This window comes from Eulemur rufifrons, chromosome 7 (genome assembly GCF_041146395.1).
Source record: "Eulemur rufifrons isolate Redbay chromosome 7, OSU_ERuf_1, whole genome shotgun sequence".
NCBI lineage: Eukaryota > Metazoa > Chordata > Mammalia > Primates > Lemuridae > Eulemur > Eulemur rufifrons.
Genome location: NC_090989.1, coordinates 64,813,842 through 64,835,554, shown reverse-complemented (window position 1 = coordinate 64,835,554; position 21,713 = coordinate 64,813,842). Strand labels below are relative to the sequence as shown.

At 34.8% G+C, this 21,713-nt stretch overlaps 1 protein-coding gene across 1 annotated transcript in view; it reads left to right on the top strand.

Annotated features, from left to right (window-relative positions):
- KPNA1 (karyopherin subunit alpha 1) overlaps nt 1-21,348 on the top strand; it is a 62,988-nt gene extending 41,640 nt beyond the window's left edge. The window contains exons 6-14 of the mRNA XM_069475106.1: nt 435-566; nt 1,658-1,746; nt 2,074-2,173; nt 2,756-2,919; nt 4,442-4,520; nt 8,574-8,699; nt 10,476-10,603; nt 18,466-18,644; nt 18,980-21,348. Of these exons, the coding sequence (XP_069331207.1) occupies nt 435-566; nt 1,658-1,746; nt 2,074-2,173; nt 2,756-2,919; nt 4,442-4,520; nt 8,574-8,699; nt 10,476-10,603; nt 18,466-18,644; nt 18,980-19,167 (1,185 nt within the window). The 3' untranslated portion in view covers nt 19,168-21,348. The remainder of the gene's footprint in view (nt 1-434; nt 567-1,657; nt 1,747-2,073; nt 2,174-2,755; nt 2,920-4,441; nt 4,521-8,573; nt 8,700-10,475; nt 10,604-18,465; nt 18,645-18,979) is intronic.
- The last annotated feature ends 365 nt before the right edge of the window (nt 21,349-21,713 follow it).

Here is a 21,713-nt window from a genome sequence, read left to right as displayed (position 1 = left end):
CAGTTTCTTATGACTCCTTCTAGAGATAATCTGTGCAATGAGTAAATTAATGCATATGTTCCTTTTTAACCCTTTTAGAAAATATAGCATGATACCATGTTAATGCACATAATTTGCATTTTGTTTTCCTTTATTTCTTTCTTGGAAGATCATTCCATATCATCCATATCAGCATGTGAAACACTCCCTTGTTCTTTTTATAGTCTCATGTCAACTCTACCTTCATCTGAAATTTTAAACACCCTGAATATTCTTCTAGGCTGTGGTATTTCTTCTGGAAATCTTCTTCTAGTATTAATATAGTATTCTACTAATAGGTTGTGTTCAAATAATGATCTCAGACTCTTTTCTTCATGTACAGAAGACGTAATTATTATAAGTAAATAAGCTTTTAAATTCTAATAAGATAATGAAAATTATTTTTATCTTTATAGTTTGAATCAGCTTGGGTACTGACAAATATTGCTTCAGGAAATTCTCTTCAGACCCGGATTGTGATTCAGGCAGGAGCTGTGCCCATCTTCATAGAGCTGCTCAGCTCAGAGTTTGAAGATGTCCAGGAACAGGTAAAAAATGAAACAAATAAAAAGAAGCAGTTAAAAGAATAAAGTTTTTCTCTCAGTCATATTCAGGACCTGTGTTTCATCACTTGGCTATGATTAATCCATGGTTTGTCACAGGGAGTGTTCTAGAAATCTAAACCAAAATAGAAAATTTCTTAGTGAGTGTGGGCACAATTTCTCCTAGACACATAAAACCAGCAGTCCCCAACCTTTTTGGCACCAGGGACCAGTTTCATGGAAGATAGTTTTTCCACAGACGTGGGGTGAGAGGAGGAGCGGGTGAGGTGGAGGAGGGGAGGTTTGTGGTGGAGCGTAGGTGGTAATGGGAGCAGCTGTAAATACACGTGAAGCTTCCGCAGCATAAAACAATCTTCCCTTTCTAAACCTGAAATCTTTAAGCTCTACAAGATGTACTTTTTTAAGCCATGTATGCAGTTATAATAGAGTTTTTTTTTTGAAGTCTCTAGTGTTGATTGAAGTAGCAGGTCTTTGCCATTTTTGTGCAGAAAAAGACAGAAAACATGAATTTATTATTACTGCCAACTTTATCAGATTTATAAAGACAAATCACTGCTAAATGAGTATGATTTTCTTTTATAGCTTTATTGAAGTATAATTGATATAAACTGCATGTATTTACAATGTACAATTTGATGAGTTTTGACATATGTATATACCCATGAAGCCATCATCACAATTAAGATAATTACATCTATCACCCCCAAAAGTTTAGTAAAGTTATGTGCATTTTTATTGCTCTTAAATTCTTTGTTCACTGTTTTCTCTTGTAAGCAAGCATACAATACATTTTTAATGAGCTGCATAATCCATTTGAATCTCTATTGTATATCAAGGGCTGTATGAAATGTTCCTTAGGAGTGAGGATGGGGTCTCCTAAGATAAAGAATATAAGAATTGGTTCTTCCCTTTTATAAACTTAATACCATGAATGTTCACATTTGCTTCTATTTATTATATACTTTAGAATATTATTTATCTTCTAAAGTGTTATTGTTATATACTGGCATCTTTTTTGAAAGAATTGTGAGTGAATTAAACTATATAACCATCGTTAATGAATGCTTCTTTCATAGGCAGTCTGGGCTCTTGGCAACATTGCTGGAGATAGTACCATGTGCAGGGACTATGTCTTAGACTGCAATATCCTTCCCCCTCTTTTGCAGTAAGTTTCTTCTTCTTCTTCTCCTCCCCCCCCCGACCCCCAGCCCCAGAAAGCAGTACATCTTTGGAAACCATTTTGAATTTCCTAGTGTTATTTTTCATTCCAGATATTTTCTTGTTTAATTGTTCAGATCATTTCTTCAAGTACCCTATCTTATCCCATTGCCAAAATTCTGAATTAGTATGTTAGAATTAATAAACTTTTATTGTTCTGAAGAAAAGCTATCTGATGACATGTTTATCAAAAGCATTAGTTTAATATTTATCTTATGCCATCAGAGAATTAATGTCTCTTATATAGTTTACCTTTGTACCATCATGCTTATAGGTTATTTTCAAAGCAAAACCGCCTGACCATGACCCGGAATGCAGTATGGGCTTTGTCTAATCTCTGTAGAGGGAAAAGTCCACCTCCAGAATTTGCGAAGGTAAGGACTATGCTTGTGGGAAATTGGCAGAAAAAAGTACAATTAAAAATGTGTGGTAGCCAATATTTAATTGAACAGAATAATTTTTGATAAAATTTAAAATGTTATAATTTTATCTGTTTATAGAGAAATAGTTTATTGGTAGTTGCTTGTTTTTGTTTTAATTTGGGATCATTTTTCACTGCTTGTAAAGGCTCTAAATTCATCTTAAAATCTTAGCATTTTTTGTTTAAGACAAAGTAAAGTACAGAATTTCCTAGCTTTGGCATTTGTGAAAGTTCCTTTACATCTTTGGTCCACAAACAATGTGTTGTGACAAGGAATCTCACTTCAAGAATTGGTATATATAAAACTTTGCTCCCTGAAATTATTTTCCTTGGGCTTTGACTACCTCATCAAATTAGTGTAAGACCACTGATAGCATTCCCAGAGATGGAACCGTCATTTGCTACTCCATCTCTAGAAATGTAAATCACCCTAGAAGTCACTAAGTGTAAGGCAACCTGGTTGCCTTCTTTAGTATTTCATCACACTTCTGGCTTTTATTCTATTGAATTTCATAGCATCATCTTCCTTTCACAGGTTTCCCCCTGTCTGAATGTCCTTTCCTGGTTGCTGTTTGTCAGTGACACTGATGTACTGGCTGATGCCTGCTGGGCCCTCTCATATCTATCAGATGGACCCAATGATAAAATTCAAGCAGTCATTGATGCAGGAGTATGTAGGAGACTTGTGGAGCTGCTGATGTAAGATATCTTTAAGAAAGTGTCTACTCCCCTTCCCCCATATTAGTTCTCTGGTTGCTAATACTTAAATAATAATTGATTGTACATTATACTGATTTATTGTGCTTTGGGCTACTCTTTTTTGTTACTTGTTTATGTTGATGTCAAATATTTTGTTTGCTTTGTTTCTTTGAGACTTACAAAAGAACCTCTCTTCTGCTGTTAGCAGTCTTTCAGCAGAAACATTTGGAAAACCGATGTATAGTTCCAGGCTCATACTAGATAACGTGAGATCAACCACTGTACTCAAAAGGCATTTTGCCACTAAAAGTAGTCATTCTTCATCTGTCTCATTTAGAGTTTAATTTAGACTAGTGTTAGCTGTTGAATGTTGTTTTACTTTATCTCTTTATGATGCCTTTGATAATGGGGTGGAAGATTTACTCATGGCATCAATAGTGAGACTGTATTAATCAAAGGTTTAGATAATACTATAGAAGAAAAAACGTAGAATGATATATCATAATAGGGAAATGGTACAGTTACAACCAACATGAAATTTAAATGAAGTACAAATTAGATGCTAGAGGATATTGTCCCAAATGTGACATGTGGAATGGATTAGATAAATATAAAGTACAGAATACAAAACTCTGGCATTCTAGCTGGCCAAAGACTGGATGCAAATCGGTAGTGTATTGCTATTGTGAATTAAAGGCAGTATCATGCTGTAGGAGTCAGAAGTACATCATTCAAAATCTGGGAAGTAGTCCTTTGCATTCCTTAGTCACTAGACTACTGTATATTTCAACCATTTCGTCATCAGCTCTTTTTTTCCCCAGTTTTGATATATAGTGTTTTATTATTGCTATAATTATAAACACTTTCTTACTCTCCTTACAATTTTTGTTTGACCCACAAGTTATTTGGAAATAAACACCTTCTCTTCTTTTCTTTTCTTTTCTTTTTTTCTGTTTATTTTATATCAGCTCTTAAATGTGAAGAAACTGGCATAGGTTTGAGAAGAGTGATCAGTCTCATTAAAAGGAAGAGAAAATAAGACCTTTAAGGAAAATTTAAGGATATTGACTTATTTAGCCTGAATCAGGACTTAGTGTCTGTCTTCAAATATATAAAAAGGGCTTTGTGGAGGGTTTTATTTATAAAACTTAAAAGTGTTAAATAAATGTTATCTATTTGTTCTCTATTGTCTCAACAACCTTGGAAGACCAAGTAAAGAGGAAATAAAACCTGTATTAAAGAATGAGAGGGAAAACTTGGAAACTAGGTGATAGTAATTTCTGGGAAAGATTACTAGGAAATTTTGTAGGTTTTTTTTCCCCCAGAAATATTAAATAAGGGGAAAGACAGTTCTTCTAGGGGATATCATTCTGTCATCATGATAAGGTTCTCTTAGTAACCACCGTAGTAGGTACCTTTCTGCTCTAAAATCCTATCACATTATTTCTTTTGGATTTTGGTTCTAAGGAAAAGAGACTAAGGATAGAACTGTTGGCTATAACATTTCTTTTTATGGTTGCAGGCATAATGATTATAAAGTGGTTTCTCCTGCTTTGCGGGCTGTGGGAAACATTGTCACAGGGGATGATATTCAGACACAGGTATGAATAAGTGGTAGCTATTTTGTTCCCTCAAAATAGTTCATTGAGCTCCATGATCATGTTTCTATTATAGTGTTTAACTCCGTATTATTGGGGAAAATTGGTACTTTTTTTCACTAACGTTTAAAAATGTTGGCTTAAGCATTTATTCTCAATACCTTTAGTATCTCTGACTCGACCTGTTCTTTGCAGCAATTTTGGGTTCTCCTAGAATAGTTACTTTTTGTTTTGGTGAAGCAGATTTATTTCCCTCTGTTACTACTTGACGTGGTTCTTGTGAGCATCAGAAACCTCTAGTAGCATCTTCTCTCTGTCTCTGTCATCTTAATATCATCATCTCTGATAGCTTCCTACTTTTGTATATAAGTCTCCGATGTGAGGAAGATTCTTCCTTGCTAGCTCCTAATGTCACTCCCTACTCCATTCAACTTCTGTATCAAGACACATCATTCACATTGCATTGTTCTAGCCATTTTTCTTCCCGATATCGCAGATGTATTGATGACATCTTTAAATTATCTTCCTAAACTTCTGTGATGTTGGAGTATTTTGGTTCTTCTGCCTCATTGACCATTTATTTCTCCTTAGCAAACTTCTTTTCCTATGTTCCCTCCTGTTTGTGGACATCCTCCTTGGGGTAATACTTCAGCTTCATTCATAGATCTTATAACTTCAATGATCACCCTTGTGTGTATACATTGAGAGCTGGGAATTAGGTTTTAGCTTTAGCTCCTTCTTAACCAACTCTGACTTTCACCAAGACATTTAATGTCTTTACTTCTCTGATCTCTAAAATTAAGAAAGTTGGATTTGTTCTCTCAGATGTCTTCCAACTCTAATATATTTACTTTAAATTTATTCTGTTCACAATGGAACTCACTTCCTCTTATATAATCTGAACCTCTGCTTATCTTCCCTGTCTCTGTGAATGGCACCAACAGTTGCCCAAGCCAGAAACCTGGACATCAGCTTGATCCTTCCATCTTCTCCACATCTCTCATCAGTCACTAAGTCCTGTTACTCCATTTTTACTCATTGCTTTCAGTGCTTAATTCATACAGTTCAGATGAGGAGAGGAGAAGAAAAGAATATATATTTGATTATATTTGTATAAAATTTCTCTGGATGATTACACAAGGAAGTGATAACATTGGTTGTTTCTGAGGAGAACTGGGTAGCTGGGGTATGGGAATAAGGAGGAGGCTTTAAATTATGTAGTTCTTCATCATATGTCTGAATTTTTATGTTTTTGTTATTTTTTCTTTCTTTTTTTTTTTTTGCTACCTTCTGAGTTTTTTAAACTGTACCAGTGTATTTGCTTTTCAAAGAAAAGTTCATTTCCCACCCCATGCTCTAAGTTCTTGACATGTTTGTTCCTTGAATTAGCTATGACCACTCTCAACTATGAGCTTTAACACATACATTGTTCCCTCTGCATGGAATGTATGCCTCCATCCCGCACTCCTCTGACCACCACCTTCACATGTATCCACACTGCTACACTAATGTTCTCTCATTCTTCAGGTCTTGATATTAACATTATTTCTCTGAGAAGCCTTGTTTGACCTGGACTCTTAAGTTAGGTGCTGCTGCTTTTGTTTCATCCATCAGAGCATTAATCACACTACATTGTAACTGTCTAATTACTAGATTGTAAGATTCTAGAGATGGGATTATGTCAATTTTGTTCATTTCTGTGCTTCTATAATCCAATAGTTCCTGGAACAATATATAGGATCTCAATATTTATTGATGGAATGAAGTTCTTAATCTTTACATCTAGTTCTGACCTATCTCAAGTTCCATTCCCATGTGTCTAGTAGTCTATTGGATATCTCTCCTTGCGAATCTCACATTTGTCTCACAATGTATCTTCTTCCCCTCACAAAGCAAGTGCCAAGTCTTGATTTTTCCCACTCCAAGTAATGACATAACTGTTCTCCTATTCATCCACACTTGAAACTTTGTAGTTATAACTGGCATCTCTTCTCTTACACTTTGTATAGCAAGTCACCAGAGGTTGTTGATTCTTAATGTTTACTAGATCCATGCCTAATTACTTTATTTTGGTCCCTATCTTCTCACACACAAAGGTTGTTGCTGTACCCACCTTATTTTTATCCTTCTACTGTATTAAGCAATTACCCTTCTTAATTTATTCCCCCTCAAAACAACTTAATCTTTCCTAAAATAACATGGTTCACATTATTTATTTTCCTCTTTGAAACAGTAAGTTTCTTTGGTGCCTGTGAGATAAAGAACCTTGAAAGGCTGTAAGGAATTTCTACCTTAAGATTTTTTAGTGTCATTCTTCTTTCTAGCCTGTTAATTTTGGGGGTATAGAACCCTTCCTTAATAGCCTCGCTAGTCTATCTCTGTTTCAGGAGCCTCCTCCATGAAGCTTTTTTCTTGACTATTCCTCTTCAGGTGTTCTCTTTAGTTGCTAACATGTTTATTTTCCAGACCACTACTTTCCCACTTCTAAAATTGCTTTGTGACATCTCTTATACTGTTGCTTATGGGTTTTTTTTAGGTAAAGTTTGTTTTAACTGAATATAAAGATAGTATTTTTTCATTTTAGAAAATTTGCCAAATACAGAAAAATGTGAAGAATATAAGTTACTCATAACTATTATCTAGAGGTATTATTAATATTATTAATAACAATTTATTTCCTTCGGTTTTTTTCCCTATTCATGTATATTTTATCTAACACAATTATATGTGGTCTTACACACTGCTGTGCAGTTTTATATACTGTTTTCATAGTGTTCACTTAACATTCTACTAAAAGCTTTATAATTTTCTCTGGGTAGAAATCCTAAAGTAGAATTATTTGTGTGAAACTGGATTTTTAAAAGCTTTTTGATATTTATGATCAAATTGTTTTTAGAAAGATAACTTTTACTACAAGTTTTATTTTTGAGCTGTATTTAATAGGCAAAAAAATGGCTTCATTTTAATTTACATTTCTTTAATTACCTGTAAGGTACTTTTCTATTAAAATTTTAGTTTCTCTTTTCAATTGACACAGTAAAGTTAGCAGCCCACTTATTTGCTGTGAATATTTTTCATATTGTGTAGTATGCATTTTAAATTTCTTACAATTTTTGACAGGAAAAATTATTTGGTGAAAAATTTTTTTCTTTCTATGATTTCTTTGTTTTTATGTTTGGGAAGTCTTTTGCCATTGCATAGATCAGCTCTTTTCCAATATTTTCTTCTGCTTTATGATTCCTTTTAAAAATAGTTAATTGGTTGCAAATTTATTTTGATAACTGTTGGGGTTAAGAATTGATTTTGAAAAAATGTTTTTCAACTATTTAGCTAGCCTCTTATTCTAGTTCTATTAAATAAAACCATAAGTCATTGGAGGAAAGAAAGGGTTCACTTTTATTGTATACTTAATAATTTATAAATACTTGCATTTGTTTCTGGACTAGATATCTATTCTGTTTTTCAATGATTGATTTTTGAGCCTGCTACATACTATCTGAATCATTCTGACTTTATGATTGTAGTTTCTGATGGAGTAAGTCTCCTTCTCCACGTGGAATTGTCTTATATTCCTCACCTTTGTAAGCTGTTTGATAGCTGGGGTAATATCTTTTTTTTTTTTTATCTTTGTATCCTATAAAGCACCTGATGTTACTTCATTAAGCATACCTTATTAGTAAGTATGTATTAATTCATTGACTACCAGGTAGAGAGTTATCAGAAGACTTAAAAATCTGCAGACTACTTCTGTGTTTTCTAGCCACTTGATATATTTACCCATCCAGAAGAGTTATGCTACAGGGGTAGGAAGATAAATGAGTAATCCTTTTCAAATTCCTAATTCAAACATTAATGTGTCTTATTAAGTGCCATTTTAGCAGTTGTGATTATGTATAATGAAACTGGTTTGATAATCTTAGAAACTAATTCTTATTAGCAGTAAATACTTTTTTACATACTATTTCTTTGCCTATGTTTTACCTAAAATAAGTTGTTTGAGTTAAAGATTTATTTGGAACAATATAATAAGTAAAAATTTCAAACTTTTCCTTTTAGGTAATTTTGAATTGCTCAGCTCTGCAGAGTTTATTGCATTTGCTGAGTAGCCCAAAGGAATCTATCAAAAAGGAAGCATGTTGGACAATATCTAATATTACAGCTGGAAATAGGGCACAGATCCAGGTAATCTCATAGGACCTGCCTTTCTTTCTGTATTTTTATTGATAAGTAAGGTTTTTTTCAGTCACCCTTAAAAATATATATTATTTTCATCATTGAAGAACACTAACTTCCAAGATTGTTGTCTTATTTCATAGTCTACTTCTTTCTTTATCCTAGCTTATAGGTGTTAAGCCTTTGGAAATTTACACTGAGGCCTTGGTTTTTCCCATTGCCTTTAATATTTGATGATTTACCAAGATCCAAGAAATCGTATCTTCTATTTCCAGAATGTTTTGATGAACTTTATGCTAAACAGATTAGCTTTACTCTTAGCAAGTAAAATATTTATTGTCTAGTAGACCCATGGAGTAGGTCACTTCAGTTTTTTATGAACATATGGATACCCATTTTTCTTCTAATGGTTATCTGCCCTTTACTTTTGTCTTTCTATCAGTGGGAGAGTAACTCAAGTGGAAGACAAACAGTGGGGCAAAGGGTTCAACATGGACCATGGTCAAGGCTGGAATAATGAGTCAGAAAAAATAAAACACAGACTTAGGGGATTTGGTGATGAGTGGAAACATAGAGGTCATCTAATCCAATATTCTCATCTGTCACAGTGTATACATACATCAACGCGTTGCATTATACCCCATAAATATTAATAGTTATTATTTTTCAATAAAGATAAAATTAAAAAGAAAGATGAAACTGAGACTCAGAGAAATAAAATTATTTGCTCAAGAACACCTGTAGTAAATGACAGGACCAGGATTAGGTGTCTTTCTAGTAAACTTTGCTGACTTCCTTCACTGGTATAATAGAAAGAATTCTTGGCCAGGAAAGCATAGTTAATTGTTTCCAGAATGCTGAATTAGGGACTGAGATTGATAGCTATACCAATTTGTAGCATGTATACTAGGTGATTTCATCTGTAGTTGGTTGCCTACAGCCACCAGGCTTTATGCAGAACTCAGTTTCTTGATGTAGGAAATGATGTGAACCCATTTTAGGTGCTTGAGCCGAAGAGAAGCATAAAGACAGTAATTTTGGGAAGACTACTTTAGTGTTAGTATGTGAGTGGGATTGAGTAAAAGTATTCCATTCACTATAAGGCTATTCTGTTAATCTGATTGGGAGGTGGTGGCTTTGGAGTAAGATGGCTGCAGTGCTAAGGGAAGGAAAAAGATGGACTCAGGACATTTTAATTTGAGAATGATAAGGACACTTGGTAACTGACTGAATTTAGAATGGATAAATAAATAAATAGCCTTTGTGAACTCGAGAGGGTGAAAAGGAGATCTGGTACAGAGGGCAGACGATGTGTTTGAGGTGACTGGCTGACCTAAAGTAAACTGCTGGGTGTCCTGGGCTGGAGTTCCAGTGAGAAGTGAGGACTAGAGAGTTTACAGTACATTTTGCAAGATCTCATGCTATGAGAGAAATGAGAATAGCAGAAGAATGGAAAATTGAACTTTTATAATTTGTTACTGTGGGTGGAACAAGAGAGGATAATAAAAGAGAAAAAAACTCAGGGAGAAAACTAGGAGATATAAGATCACAAACTCCAGGGAGGATAACAAACTCCAGGATTGATGTTATCAGTGGTACCAAGTATAGCCTAAACATTAGGGGTAATGAGGACTTAATGCTTTCCAATTCATTTTTGACAGAGGCAAGGGTGTCAATAGTGTAGCTAGCTTAAAAGTTATAATTATTATCATGTATATTTTTGCAAATCTTATTTCCCTTTCCATTAAAAAAATTTTTCCCACTTAAATTTTTCTATAATTTCAGACTGTGATAGATGCCAATATTTTTCCAGCCCTCATTAGTATATTACAAACTGCTGAGTTTCGGACAAGGAAAGAAGCCGCTTGGGCCATCACAAATGCAACTTCCGGAGGATCAGCTGAACAAATCAAGTAAGTACTAGTCAGGTAGCATCTTGTAAATGAAAGGAAAAATTATTATTGTGTCTGTCCCTTTCTAACTTCCCTTCATATTACCGTAGAGTGAAAGAATAGCTACCTTTGAGGTATAAAGTGATAGATCATCTTATTAAATAAGAATGCTTAATTCTACTCCTTTGGAAAATTGTTCTCAGTGTTGTAATTAGACTCAAATGTATATTTGATTTCTTATATCTCTCTCATTTCTTTTTGTTGAAAGTAATTCTGAGATGTGAGAAGTAAGGCATAGTTGAAGTTTGAGGCAGTAGAAATACTTGCAGGTAACTTCAACTACACTGGAGTTGCTTGATCAGAAATATCTTAATAGTAAAATTAGACTAGACTTGAAAGAGAGGTTTGTCTTAGAATAAAGTGCCAAATTCAGTAGAGGCACGTGTCTTCTAAAGTATTATGGTATTCTGTAAAGGGAGAGATCTGTAGCAGCTTGAGACTTACATGGTTCCTTTGGTAACAACTTATAATCTTAATGGTCAGAGAAAGTGTAAAAATGGATTGGAATCAGTTCCTCAAAGGAGTATCATATAATTAAATGCTAACTTCTGGTCATCCACTAGTCCAGATGGAAAAAAAAAAAAGTAATGATGAAGAGAAAAATAGAACCTAGACTCTCAGCCTGTCTTAACTTCTTTATGGGAAATCCAGATGAAGGGAGGATGGTTTCAAATGAGTGTTGAAAGCATTACCCCCTTCCTCGTATGTAACATCAGACAACCATAGCTGCTTCTTAACATTGTTGCTTTGTGGATTAAATGTAGGCATTCAACAAATGCTAATTTTGAGTGCTAAATAAAATAGTCCTGATAAATTGCAAAAATTGATCAGGTAGAGAAGATAAGAAACGTACTTGGAATAATAAAACTGTAAACAGACTAGCATAGGCAATACCTATTTCAGTAAAGTTCATAATGTACAAGTTATTCAAGGAAGACTTCAAGTGGTCTTTTAGGTTGTTTTCAACCTCTAAGATTCTGGTTCTAGGGTACTATGATTTTAAGTATGCTGTCACCAGATGGCAACAATATGAAGTACTATAGAATAGTTATTTGAATAAACTTTATGTTCAAATTCAGATTTATAATCATTAATTATCTCTATATTTTATACCAAATGTTTTCTTAAAATAATTAAACCATAAACATACATATTTTAAAAACATTTCTAAAATATTTTGCCATCTTTCATGAGGAAGTATTCAGGAATGTTTTCCTATGTGAGAGAAGAGGAGAATTGCTACTGTCCCTTTTTAAAATTCAGCATAGATACTTAGAATAATAAAGTTTAATTATCAATATCCTAGCAGTTTCTTCTTACCTATGTGAAGAGTTGTCTTGAAAGATTATCACAAAAAGCTTAACACTCCAAATTACAGGAAAAAAACTGACTTTATCACAGATAAAAGATATCTATCTGACTCCTGCTCATTCTTGTTGAAGAGACAAGATTTGGATGCAAGAACCAGTTAGAAAAATTTGGGAAATACCTACAATTATAGGTTGAATATAATCAAATGTTAATACATACTGTGTTCTCAAGGATGAGGGATAAGGAATGTTGAATGGAGTTAGAGAAAGACTTGTGAAAGAGGTGAAACTTGCCATTTGGGTAGAGATTTGGCAATTTTGGAGGAGAGAGAATAGCACGAAGAGAAGTGTGAGTGCACACAGTGAATGTTTTTGAAGCAGATCAGTCTTGTTATATAGGTTATTCTTTCACAAGGATGAGGAATTAAGTAATTGATTGGTGGACTTTGAATACTGGGATAAAGGCCTTAGTCTTATATATTGGGAAAACTTGGAGTGTCTGACCTCAAGAGTTGACATGAAAAACAGTGTTTTGAGAAGAAAGAGCAAGTAAGGTGCCATTGAGGCAGTTCAGGATATAGTGATGGCCAGGGTTAAGGTGATAGCTGTAGTAGAAAGGAATGAGTGGGTGTGGATATGGGAAAGAAGGATCTATGGAACTTGGTGGAAGGCTGTCGGAAGCAAAGAAGAGGGAAGTCAAAGATGACTGGAAAATGGTGGTGCTATTGATAAAAATTAGGACGCAGAGGAGCAAATCCTCTTCAAGGGCAATGGTTTTAGATACAGTGAATTTATTGTTTAAAGAAATCTGACTTTTACCATTCAGTCTCTTAAAACTCATTTTCTTCCATTCCAAATCTAGATTTCTTCCCCATAAATTTCTGCTCCTTAAAGGAACTCCTAAATGTAAAATTACCAATCAGATCCACTCTCTCAGGTTTACAACATTAATGTAATTTTAGAAAATGGCTCACTTTTCTAGATAATGTGTTCTTGTGCACTAAATGTCTTTATTCAGAAAAAACATTCTTGGTGGTAGTCTATTCTGCCACAAAAGTCAGCTCACTTCGATGAACAGTAAACATTTTATCCAGATGTTTTAAATACGTCACCCATAGGAACCATTCCCAGTCCTTAACCATAGAATTGTGCTTGTTTTCCAGTCATCTTTTCAAGTCTTCAAATTTAATCCTGAGGAAATAGTCCTTCTTATAATGCTTTTCTCAAATAATATAGCAAGTCTTAATTCTCCAAAGAATGAGAGGTTGCATCAGAAAATAGCACCTTACATCCCTCTTAATCTTGAAAAGTACAGACTCTTAAGGTATTTAAGGAATACTTGTATCAGCTAACTCAGTGATGCCACCACTGACCTTTTCATCCTCGGAAAGAAAATTGTTGACTGCTGTGATTGCACACCTTTGGTGATCTATGTTAAAATGGTTTAAGTGGTTAGAATTGGGAACTTAGAACTTATTAAATGAATTATACCAGACTATAAATTACCAAGACCATATTTTGCAAATAGAATCTACTCACATTTTCAAAACTCTGAATTTATAATACATATCAGCACATTTTTGAGTAGTTTTTTTAATAAGAAACTTTTAGTCAATAATTTTATAGTTCATATTAAAGTCATTCATTTATTTAATCATATTCAAGTTCTAGAAATTTTCTAGTGACCTTAAACTTTATTTTTAATCCTCAGTCAAGTTTTCAGTATACTGATTTTCACAACATAAGATTCTACAACTAGATGGTACTGAGCTTTTTAAAGGTGATAGGATTGGAGGTCACAGAACCAAGATTTGCAGTGCGGAGAATAGATCCCATCAAGAACAGAGAAGGATCAAGTTTGAGGACATTTTGGAGATTCTGAACAAGTCTCTTGGTATCCATTAGAGTCATCTATGTAGGCCAGTAAAGTTGTAATGAAGACATGTCCGTGTAAGTCATCTATTTAGTTGACTACTGGGGTTTAGTGGCAAACTTAATCTCTGTGGTTCCCAGAATTTTCCAGATGAGAAATCTGAAGCACAGAGAAATCAGAGAACTTGCCCAAAGTTATCCAGCTTGGATATAGTAGCAGAACTAGGATTTAATAGTGATTATCTCTGGGTATTTTTTGTTTTTCTTTCTGCTTTTCTGTGCTTCCCAAGTTTTTAACAACTAATGTGTATGTTTATAATGAGAAAAGAGGTTTGGTTTTCACTTTTTAAGAAAAATTATGAGAATTATTTAGATATGTTGAAAGAATGGTTGACAGGTTTTGGTGAGTAAAACCCGTGGGGTGAAGGAAGAGGAAATAGAAATGGCTAAGCATGGATGACTGGCCCATTGTGTTCATAGGACATATATAGTCTCAATTGTCAGGAAATAGTTAAATAAAATTAGGCACGATACTGTTAAATAATTCTGAGCAATAATGCTAAATACGACCTAAAACTACTTTTTAAAAAAATTAATAGACTATTTTTAGAACATTTTCAAGTTTACAGAAAAATTGAGCTGATAATACAGTGTTCCAATATATTTCCCTCCCCTGAACATAGTTTGTCTTATTACCATCTTGCATTTGTGTGGTTACATTTGGTGTAGTTAATTAACCAATACTGATATGATACATTATTAACTAAAATCCATAGTTTATGTTAAGGTTCACTCTTTGTTTTGTACAGTTCTGGAATGCCTAGCGTTGTATGTCTACCATGGCAGTATTGTACAGAATAGTTCTACTGCCCTAAAATTACTCTCTGCTTCACCTGTCATCACTATCTCCTTACTTAACCCCTGGAATCCCTGGCAACCATTGTTCTTTTTACTCTTTCTATATATAGTTCTTCCTTTTTCAGAATATCATATAGTTGGAATTATATGTTATGTAGCTTTTTCAGATGGAATTCTTTCACTTAGTAATAGGCATTTAAGTTTCTTCCATGTCTATTCATGGCTTGATAGCTCATTTCCTTTTCATCATTGAATAATATTCCATAATATGGATATACCACAATTTATCCATTCATCTACTGAAGAACATCCTGGTTGCTTCTAGTTTTTAGCAATTATGAATAAAGCTGCTGTAAATATTTGTGTGTAGGTTTTTGTGTGGGCATAAATTTTCATTTGGGTAAATGTCTAGGAGTGTGATTACTGGGTCATATGGAAAGACGATGTTTAGCTTTGTTAAGAAACTGCCAAGCTGTCTTCCAAAGTGATTGTCCCATTTTGCATTCCCACCAGCAACAGATGAAAGTTCCTGTTGCTCCATATTCTTTCTGGCATTTGGTATTGTCAGTGTTTTAGCTATTCTAATAGGTGTATAGTGGTATCTCATTTTAATTTGCAGTTCCCTAATGTCATATGATATGATGTTGAACATTGTTTCGTATCTTAATTTGCCATCTGTGTATCTTCTTTGGTGAGGTGTCTGTTCAGATCTTCTGTCAATTTTTTAATTGGGTTTTTCATTTTCTTACTGTTAAATTTTAAGAGTACTGTGTATATCTTGGGTACCAGCCTCTTATCAGATATGTGTTTTGCAAATATTTTCTCCCAGTCTGTGGCTTTTCTTTTCATTCTTGTAACAGTGACTTTCACAGAGGAGAAGTTTTAAATTTTAATAAAGTCCAAGTTATCAATTTTTTCTTTCCATGGATTGTGCTTTTGATGTCATATCTAAAAACTCATCTCCAAACCCAAGGTCATGTAGGTTTTTTCCTGTGTTATCTTTGAGGAGTTTTATAGTTTTGCATTTTACGTTTAGATCTGTGATCCATTTTTGAGTTAGTTTTTATGACAGGTATAAGTAAGGTCTGTGTTGTGGTTTATTATTTTTACATATGGGGATGTATAAATATATGGATAGCACCATTTGTTGAAAAAACAATCCCTTCTCCATTAAACTTTCCTCTTCTGTCAAAGATCAGTTGACTGTTTTTGTGTGGGTGTGTTTCTGGGTTCTCTGTTCTGTTCTGTTGGTTTATTTGTTTATTCTTTCACCAATGCTAAGCTGTCTTGATTACTGCAGCTTTATAATCAGTCAGGTAATGTCAGTCCTCCGACTTGGTTCTTCAGTATTGTATTGGCTATTCTATTGTACTGTATTGGTCTTTGCCTTTCTGTATAAACTCTAGAATCAGTTTGTTGGTATCCATAGAGTAACTTGCTGGAATTTTGATTTTGGGGATTATCACATTGAATCTATAGATCAACTTGGGACGAACTGACATCTTAACAATATTGAGTCTTCCCGTCCGTGAATGTTGAATATTTCTCCATTTATTTATAATAGATCTTTTTTACTTCTTTCATTAGAGTTTTGTAGTTTTTCTCATATAGATCCTGTACACATTTTGTTAGATTTATACTTTTTTGATGCTGATGTAAATGAGATCATGTTTTTTTGGGTTTTTTTTTTTTTTAATTTCTTTTTAGACACAGAGTCTTGCTGTGTTGCCTAGGCTGGAGTGCAGTGGTACCAATCATAGCTTACTGTAACCTTGAACTGTTAGGCTTAAGTGATCCTCCACTTCAGAATCCTGAGTAACTAGGACTATGGGCATATACCACCATGCCTGGCTAATTTATTTTTATTTTTATTTTTATTTTTGTAGAGACAGGGTCTTGTTCTTGCTCAGGCTGGTCTCAAACTCCTGACCTCAAGTGATCCTCCCATCTTGGCCTCCCAGAGTGCTAGGATTGCAGGTGTAAGCCAGTGCACCTGGCCAGTTTATAGAAAATTTTTAATCATGAATGGGTATTGGATTTTGTCAAATGATTCTTTGCATCTATTGAAATGTTCATATGTTGATGTGATGGATTACATTGATTTTTTTTTTTTTTAAATGTTGGATCAACCTGGCATATCTAGAATAAAGCCCACTTGGTGTATAATTCTTTTTATTCGTTGTTGGATTTGATTTGATAATGTTTTGTTGAGGATTTTTGCATTTATGTTCATGAGAAATATTGGTCTGTAATTTTCCTTTCTTGTAATGTCTTCATTTTGTTTTGGTATTGGAGAAGTGCTGGCCTCACAGAATGAGATATGAAGTGTTCCCTCTGTTTCTGTTTTATGGAAGAGAAATAGTAGAATAGTAGTATCATTTTGTCCTTAAATGTTTAGTAAGAATTCACCAGTGAAAACCATCTTATTTTGGTGCTCTCTATTTTGGAAGATTATAAATTACTGATTCAATTTCTTTAGTACATATAGACGTATTCATATTATCCACTTCTCCACGTGTGAGTTTTGGTAGTTTGTGTCTTTCAAGAAAATTGTCCATTTTATCATCTAAGTTGTCAAATTTGTGGGCAGCTTGTAATATGGTGGTACCCTTTTTTCTTTTGTGATGTTAGTAATTTGTCTTTTCTCTTTTTGTTCTTGGTTTGCCTGGCCAGAGATTGGTTTTTATGTATTTTTGAAGTCCTCGGCCGGGCAGGTGGCTCATGACTGTAATCCTAGAACTCTGGGAAGCCGAGGCGGGTGGATCGTTTGAGCTCACGAGTTCGAGACCAGCCTGAGCAAGAGCGAGACCCTGTCTCTACTAAAAATAGAAAGAAATTAGCCAGACAACTAAAATATATACAAAAAATTAGCCGGGCATGGTGGCGCATGCCTGTAGTCCCAGCTACTCGGGATGCTGAGGCAGGAGGATCGCTTGAGCCCAGGAGTTTGAGGTTGCTGTGAGCCAGGCTGACGCCACGGCACTAGCCCGGGCAACAGAGTGAGACTCTGTCTCCAAAAAAAAAAAAAAAAAAAAAAAAATTGAAGTCCTCCCCGCAGTCCCCACCCCCCAAAGAAATGTGTGAGTGAAAAATAGAGTAGCACTAGTAGTAAGCTCCAAAATGACCTAATTGCACATTCATAGAATATGCAACTGCAGTCATTATCCCTGCCTCTAGCTATGCCACTTGAGAAACCAAAATGATACAGAATGGCATGGATATCTGCTATGAATATGATACAGTAATCATGTTTCAGTTCCATTATCATTAATCTTGATTACATATTAAATTCTGCCTGGAGTAAAAAGAAAAATACCAGTTCTAGAATCCTCCTTATGTTTGTTTTATTCTTCCCATACAGTCTTCTCACAATTTGTTTTATTAAAGTTCTACTCATCTTTGAAACATTTGGCCTAATGGGCTTCTGTTGGCTTTTAGCACCAAGTGTGTCATGTTTCAGAGATGTGGCTACCTATAGAAACAAAGATGAAATTACTCAGTCAAACCTATACTATTTTGATGAGTTGCTCATATTCAAAGTAGAAGAGTATTCCTATTTTTCGGAGTCCATAATTGTGGAGAGAAAAAAGAATGGAGATGGTGCCTGAGAACTGGTTTGGTGATAATTTATTTATAGCTTTTTTATGATAAGGTATAGCCTATATGGTTGAATGAGAGCCTGTTTTTATCTCTGCAGTGAGTTTGAGGATGACTCACCAATTTCATGAAAGTTCTACAAAATTAAAAGTTTTGTTTGACTAAATTTTCTTTGTATTAATTTAGGTACCTAGTAGAACTGGGTTGTATCAAGCCACTCTGTGATCTCCTCACGGTCATGGACTCTAAGATTGTACAGGTTGCCCTGAATGGTTTGGAAAATATCCTGAGGCTTGGAGAACAAGAAGCCAAAAGGAACGGCACTGGCATTAACCCTTACTGTGCTTTGATTGAAGAAGCTTATGGTAAGATGCTTTGATTAAAGAAGCTTGTGGCCAAGAATTAATTAGGCCATAGAGTCCAATAAAAACACTAATGCTACTGCAAGGCACTCGATGAAATGGGTATTGTTATGGAAATTGCTGCTGCTTCAGACTGGATGTTGCTTGCATGTGTATTTAATACTAGCTTTCAGGTATAATCCCAGCAGTCATTTCTGTGCTCTTATAAAATACGAGATTCAAATAGAGCATCTTCCTTTACATCAATTAAGGAGACATATGGCAAAATACAGTTTTATCAGAATTTCCAACAAATATTGGAAATTCCAATCAAGATTTTCCTTTATTCTTCATTTTAGGTCTGGATAAAATTGAGTTCTTACAGAGTCACGAAAACCAGGAGATCTACCAGAAGGCCTTTGACCTTATTGAGCATTACTTCGGGACCGAAGATGAGGACAGCAGCATTGCACCCCAGGTTGATCTTAGCCAGCAGCAGTACATCTTCCAGCAGTGTGAGGCTCCTATGGAAGGTTTCCAGCTTTGAAGCAATACTCTGCTTTCACGTTCCTGTGTCAGACCAGGCTACCCAGTCGAGTCCTCTTGTGGAGCCCACAGTCCTCATGGAGCTAACTTCTCAAATGTTTTCCATAATACTGTTTGCGCTCATTTGCTTGCCTTGCGCACCTGCTCTCTTACACACATCTGGAAAACCTCTGGCTCTCTGTGGTGGAATACCCTTCTAATAAAAGGGTAACCAGAACAGCCCACTCTCTTATGGAAAAATCCTTAGGCTTTGGAGATCCGCACCTATATTAGAGTCATGGGAATATACATATATTAATGTGGCTCCCTTTTTTATGGGGGATAAAAGAGGACGACTCCTCATTCCCTTTAATGTGGGAAAAAATACTGACATTAAAAGATGAGACTAAACCTTTATCTTGAATTTCACACAACTACTTGCGACAAGGGAGATGTTTAGACCTGTTGTGTATACTTCAGAGTACTTTTCATGAGTTCTTCCACAGTGAACCCTTGGATTATCCGATGGCTTTTTCTAGCCAAATTTGCATTAATACTTACTGAGATTGGATGGTTTTCTTTCCTCTATTGGCGCCATTCTTCAGATATTAAAGTTAAACCATCCACTCCCTCACCTTCAGCCTTCAGTGAATGTGCTTTCTAGTTGTCAGGAATGCTGAAGAATTAACACTTTGACTCTTAAATGTGATACTGGTTTGCAGATTCCCTTAGAGCAGAAAGGAGAGGGGCACATATTAATTTGTATGGCTTTTGCATCTCTTTGGTCTATGTGTCTTAGGATTTGGAAGTGGTTCAATCCTAATGCTGGTATGAAGATTTAAAATCCTCAGTAATCAAAAACCATATCCTCTAAGTCAATAAAAAACTAAGAAAAGCAAACAAACTAAAAAACCACTGTCCAGTTTTCCCAGACTCAACCAGTGTAACTAGAGGCTGTGTTTCTGCATTAAAACAAATGTTTCAGGCTTTGTGGTCCTGATGTTCGAGGTCCTCATTAAATTGGAGTTCACCCTAGGTGCTTTTCCCCTCTGTGACTGGCAGATAACACATACTTTTAAAAGTTACTTAGGGATTTTTTTCTTAAGTCATGTGCAGCTAGATTCTAATATATTCATGCTGCACATATGATTCCTTTAATGTAGCATCCTTATTTTTAAAAAATTACCATCTTTGCAACATGACCTGCTTAACTCAAATAAGGGCAGTGATCTTATAACCTCATTGTTCCCTAATCATTTTATTTCATCTCCTGTTAGTACTGTGCGCCCCCCATTCCCCACCCGAATAAAAACAATATCCACCTTCTGGCTCATTTAATGATGACTGCACTCTGTACCTGCAAATGGCGCTTCCAGTACTGTGTTCAGTGATCCACATTTGTGCTTGGACTGGAATGAAAAAATATGCTTAATTGCCAAGAGAACTGCAAATGAGTTCAATACAACTTCTCGGTGCTAGTTGGCCATCTTGACTCAATGTTGGGATACACTATCAGAGAAGATTTTTTTGTTGATGTGCTGTTCAAAATGAATTCTGAAGGAAAAGTTGCTCACTTCTGATTCAGAGCATACCCTTTTAAACTTCTTTAGACTTGTCCTCTTCTAGAATTCATTATAACCCCAAAGTGTAAAAACTATTTGGAAGGTGCCCCTGACAAGCTATTATACAACTCTGGTAAATCCTGCTGAATATAAGGGATATTCAGAGCTTTCATACCTCATCATGATGTTATTTAAGCAGCCAACTTATGTGACCTGATTTAAACTTTTAAAAAATCCACTTCATTCAAACTAGAAAGAGTCAAAGACAAAGGACATTTATCAGCCAAGAGTGTGACGCATTCTTCACATCTAGTCTGTAGTTGTGTCTGTGCTCTGGGATGGATACCGTCTGATGTCTGTTTTGTTTTTGATGGAGCAGCCACTGCAAAATAGTCAACTCCCATCTATAACTGTTACTTCTTCTAGTGCTGCTTTGTGCTGAGAGAACATTGTAGTTTACTGCGCTCGACCTGTAAAAGACTTTGATTCTTTGTAATTTTAGGGATAAATTAGGTGGTTAATTTAAAGAAGAATTTTCAATGTTGCCTTTACATCACATTAAAATATAACTTCTTTCAGAAGGGTAATAGAAGCACTGATTCATAGTAAAAATCTTGTTTTTAGCTTTGACTTTTTTTGTGGCTGAGTTTTTTAAAATTGTAAATTACTGGTAACATGTCGTTTCTATAGGATGTTTTAAATTATGTACCTTCTATTGGATGGTTTAAAAAATTTCATTTTATAAACCAGTTTGAATGGAAAAACCATAAAGCACACAAAGTTGTCTCCTCACATTAGTAAGAGTAGTGTACATTGGGAATTTTTGCTGCCAGTTGCAGGTGTTTCAATGAATGAATTAAAGTTCATTTAACTGACATGATCTATTTTCTGTCTAAAACAGAGGAATTTATCTTGCTCCTGTCCTAGAGGAAGTTCATAAATTATAAGATCTGAACTAGATTTTTTTTTTTTTAAGTATAGAAATGGAATTGGCTAAAAGTTAAAT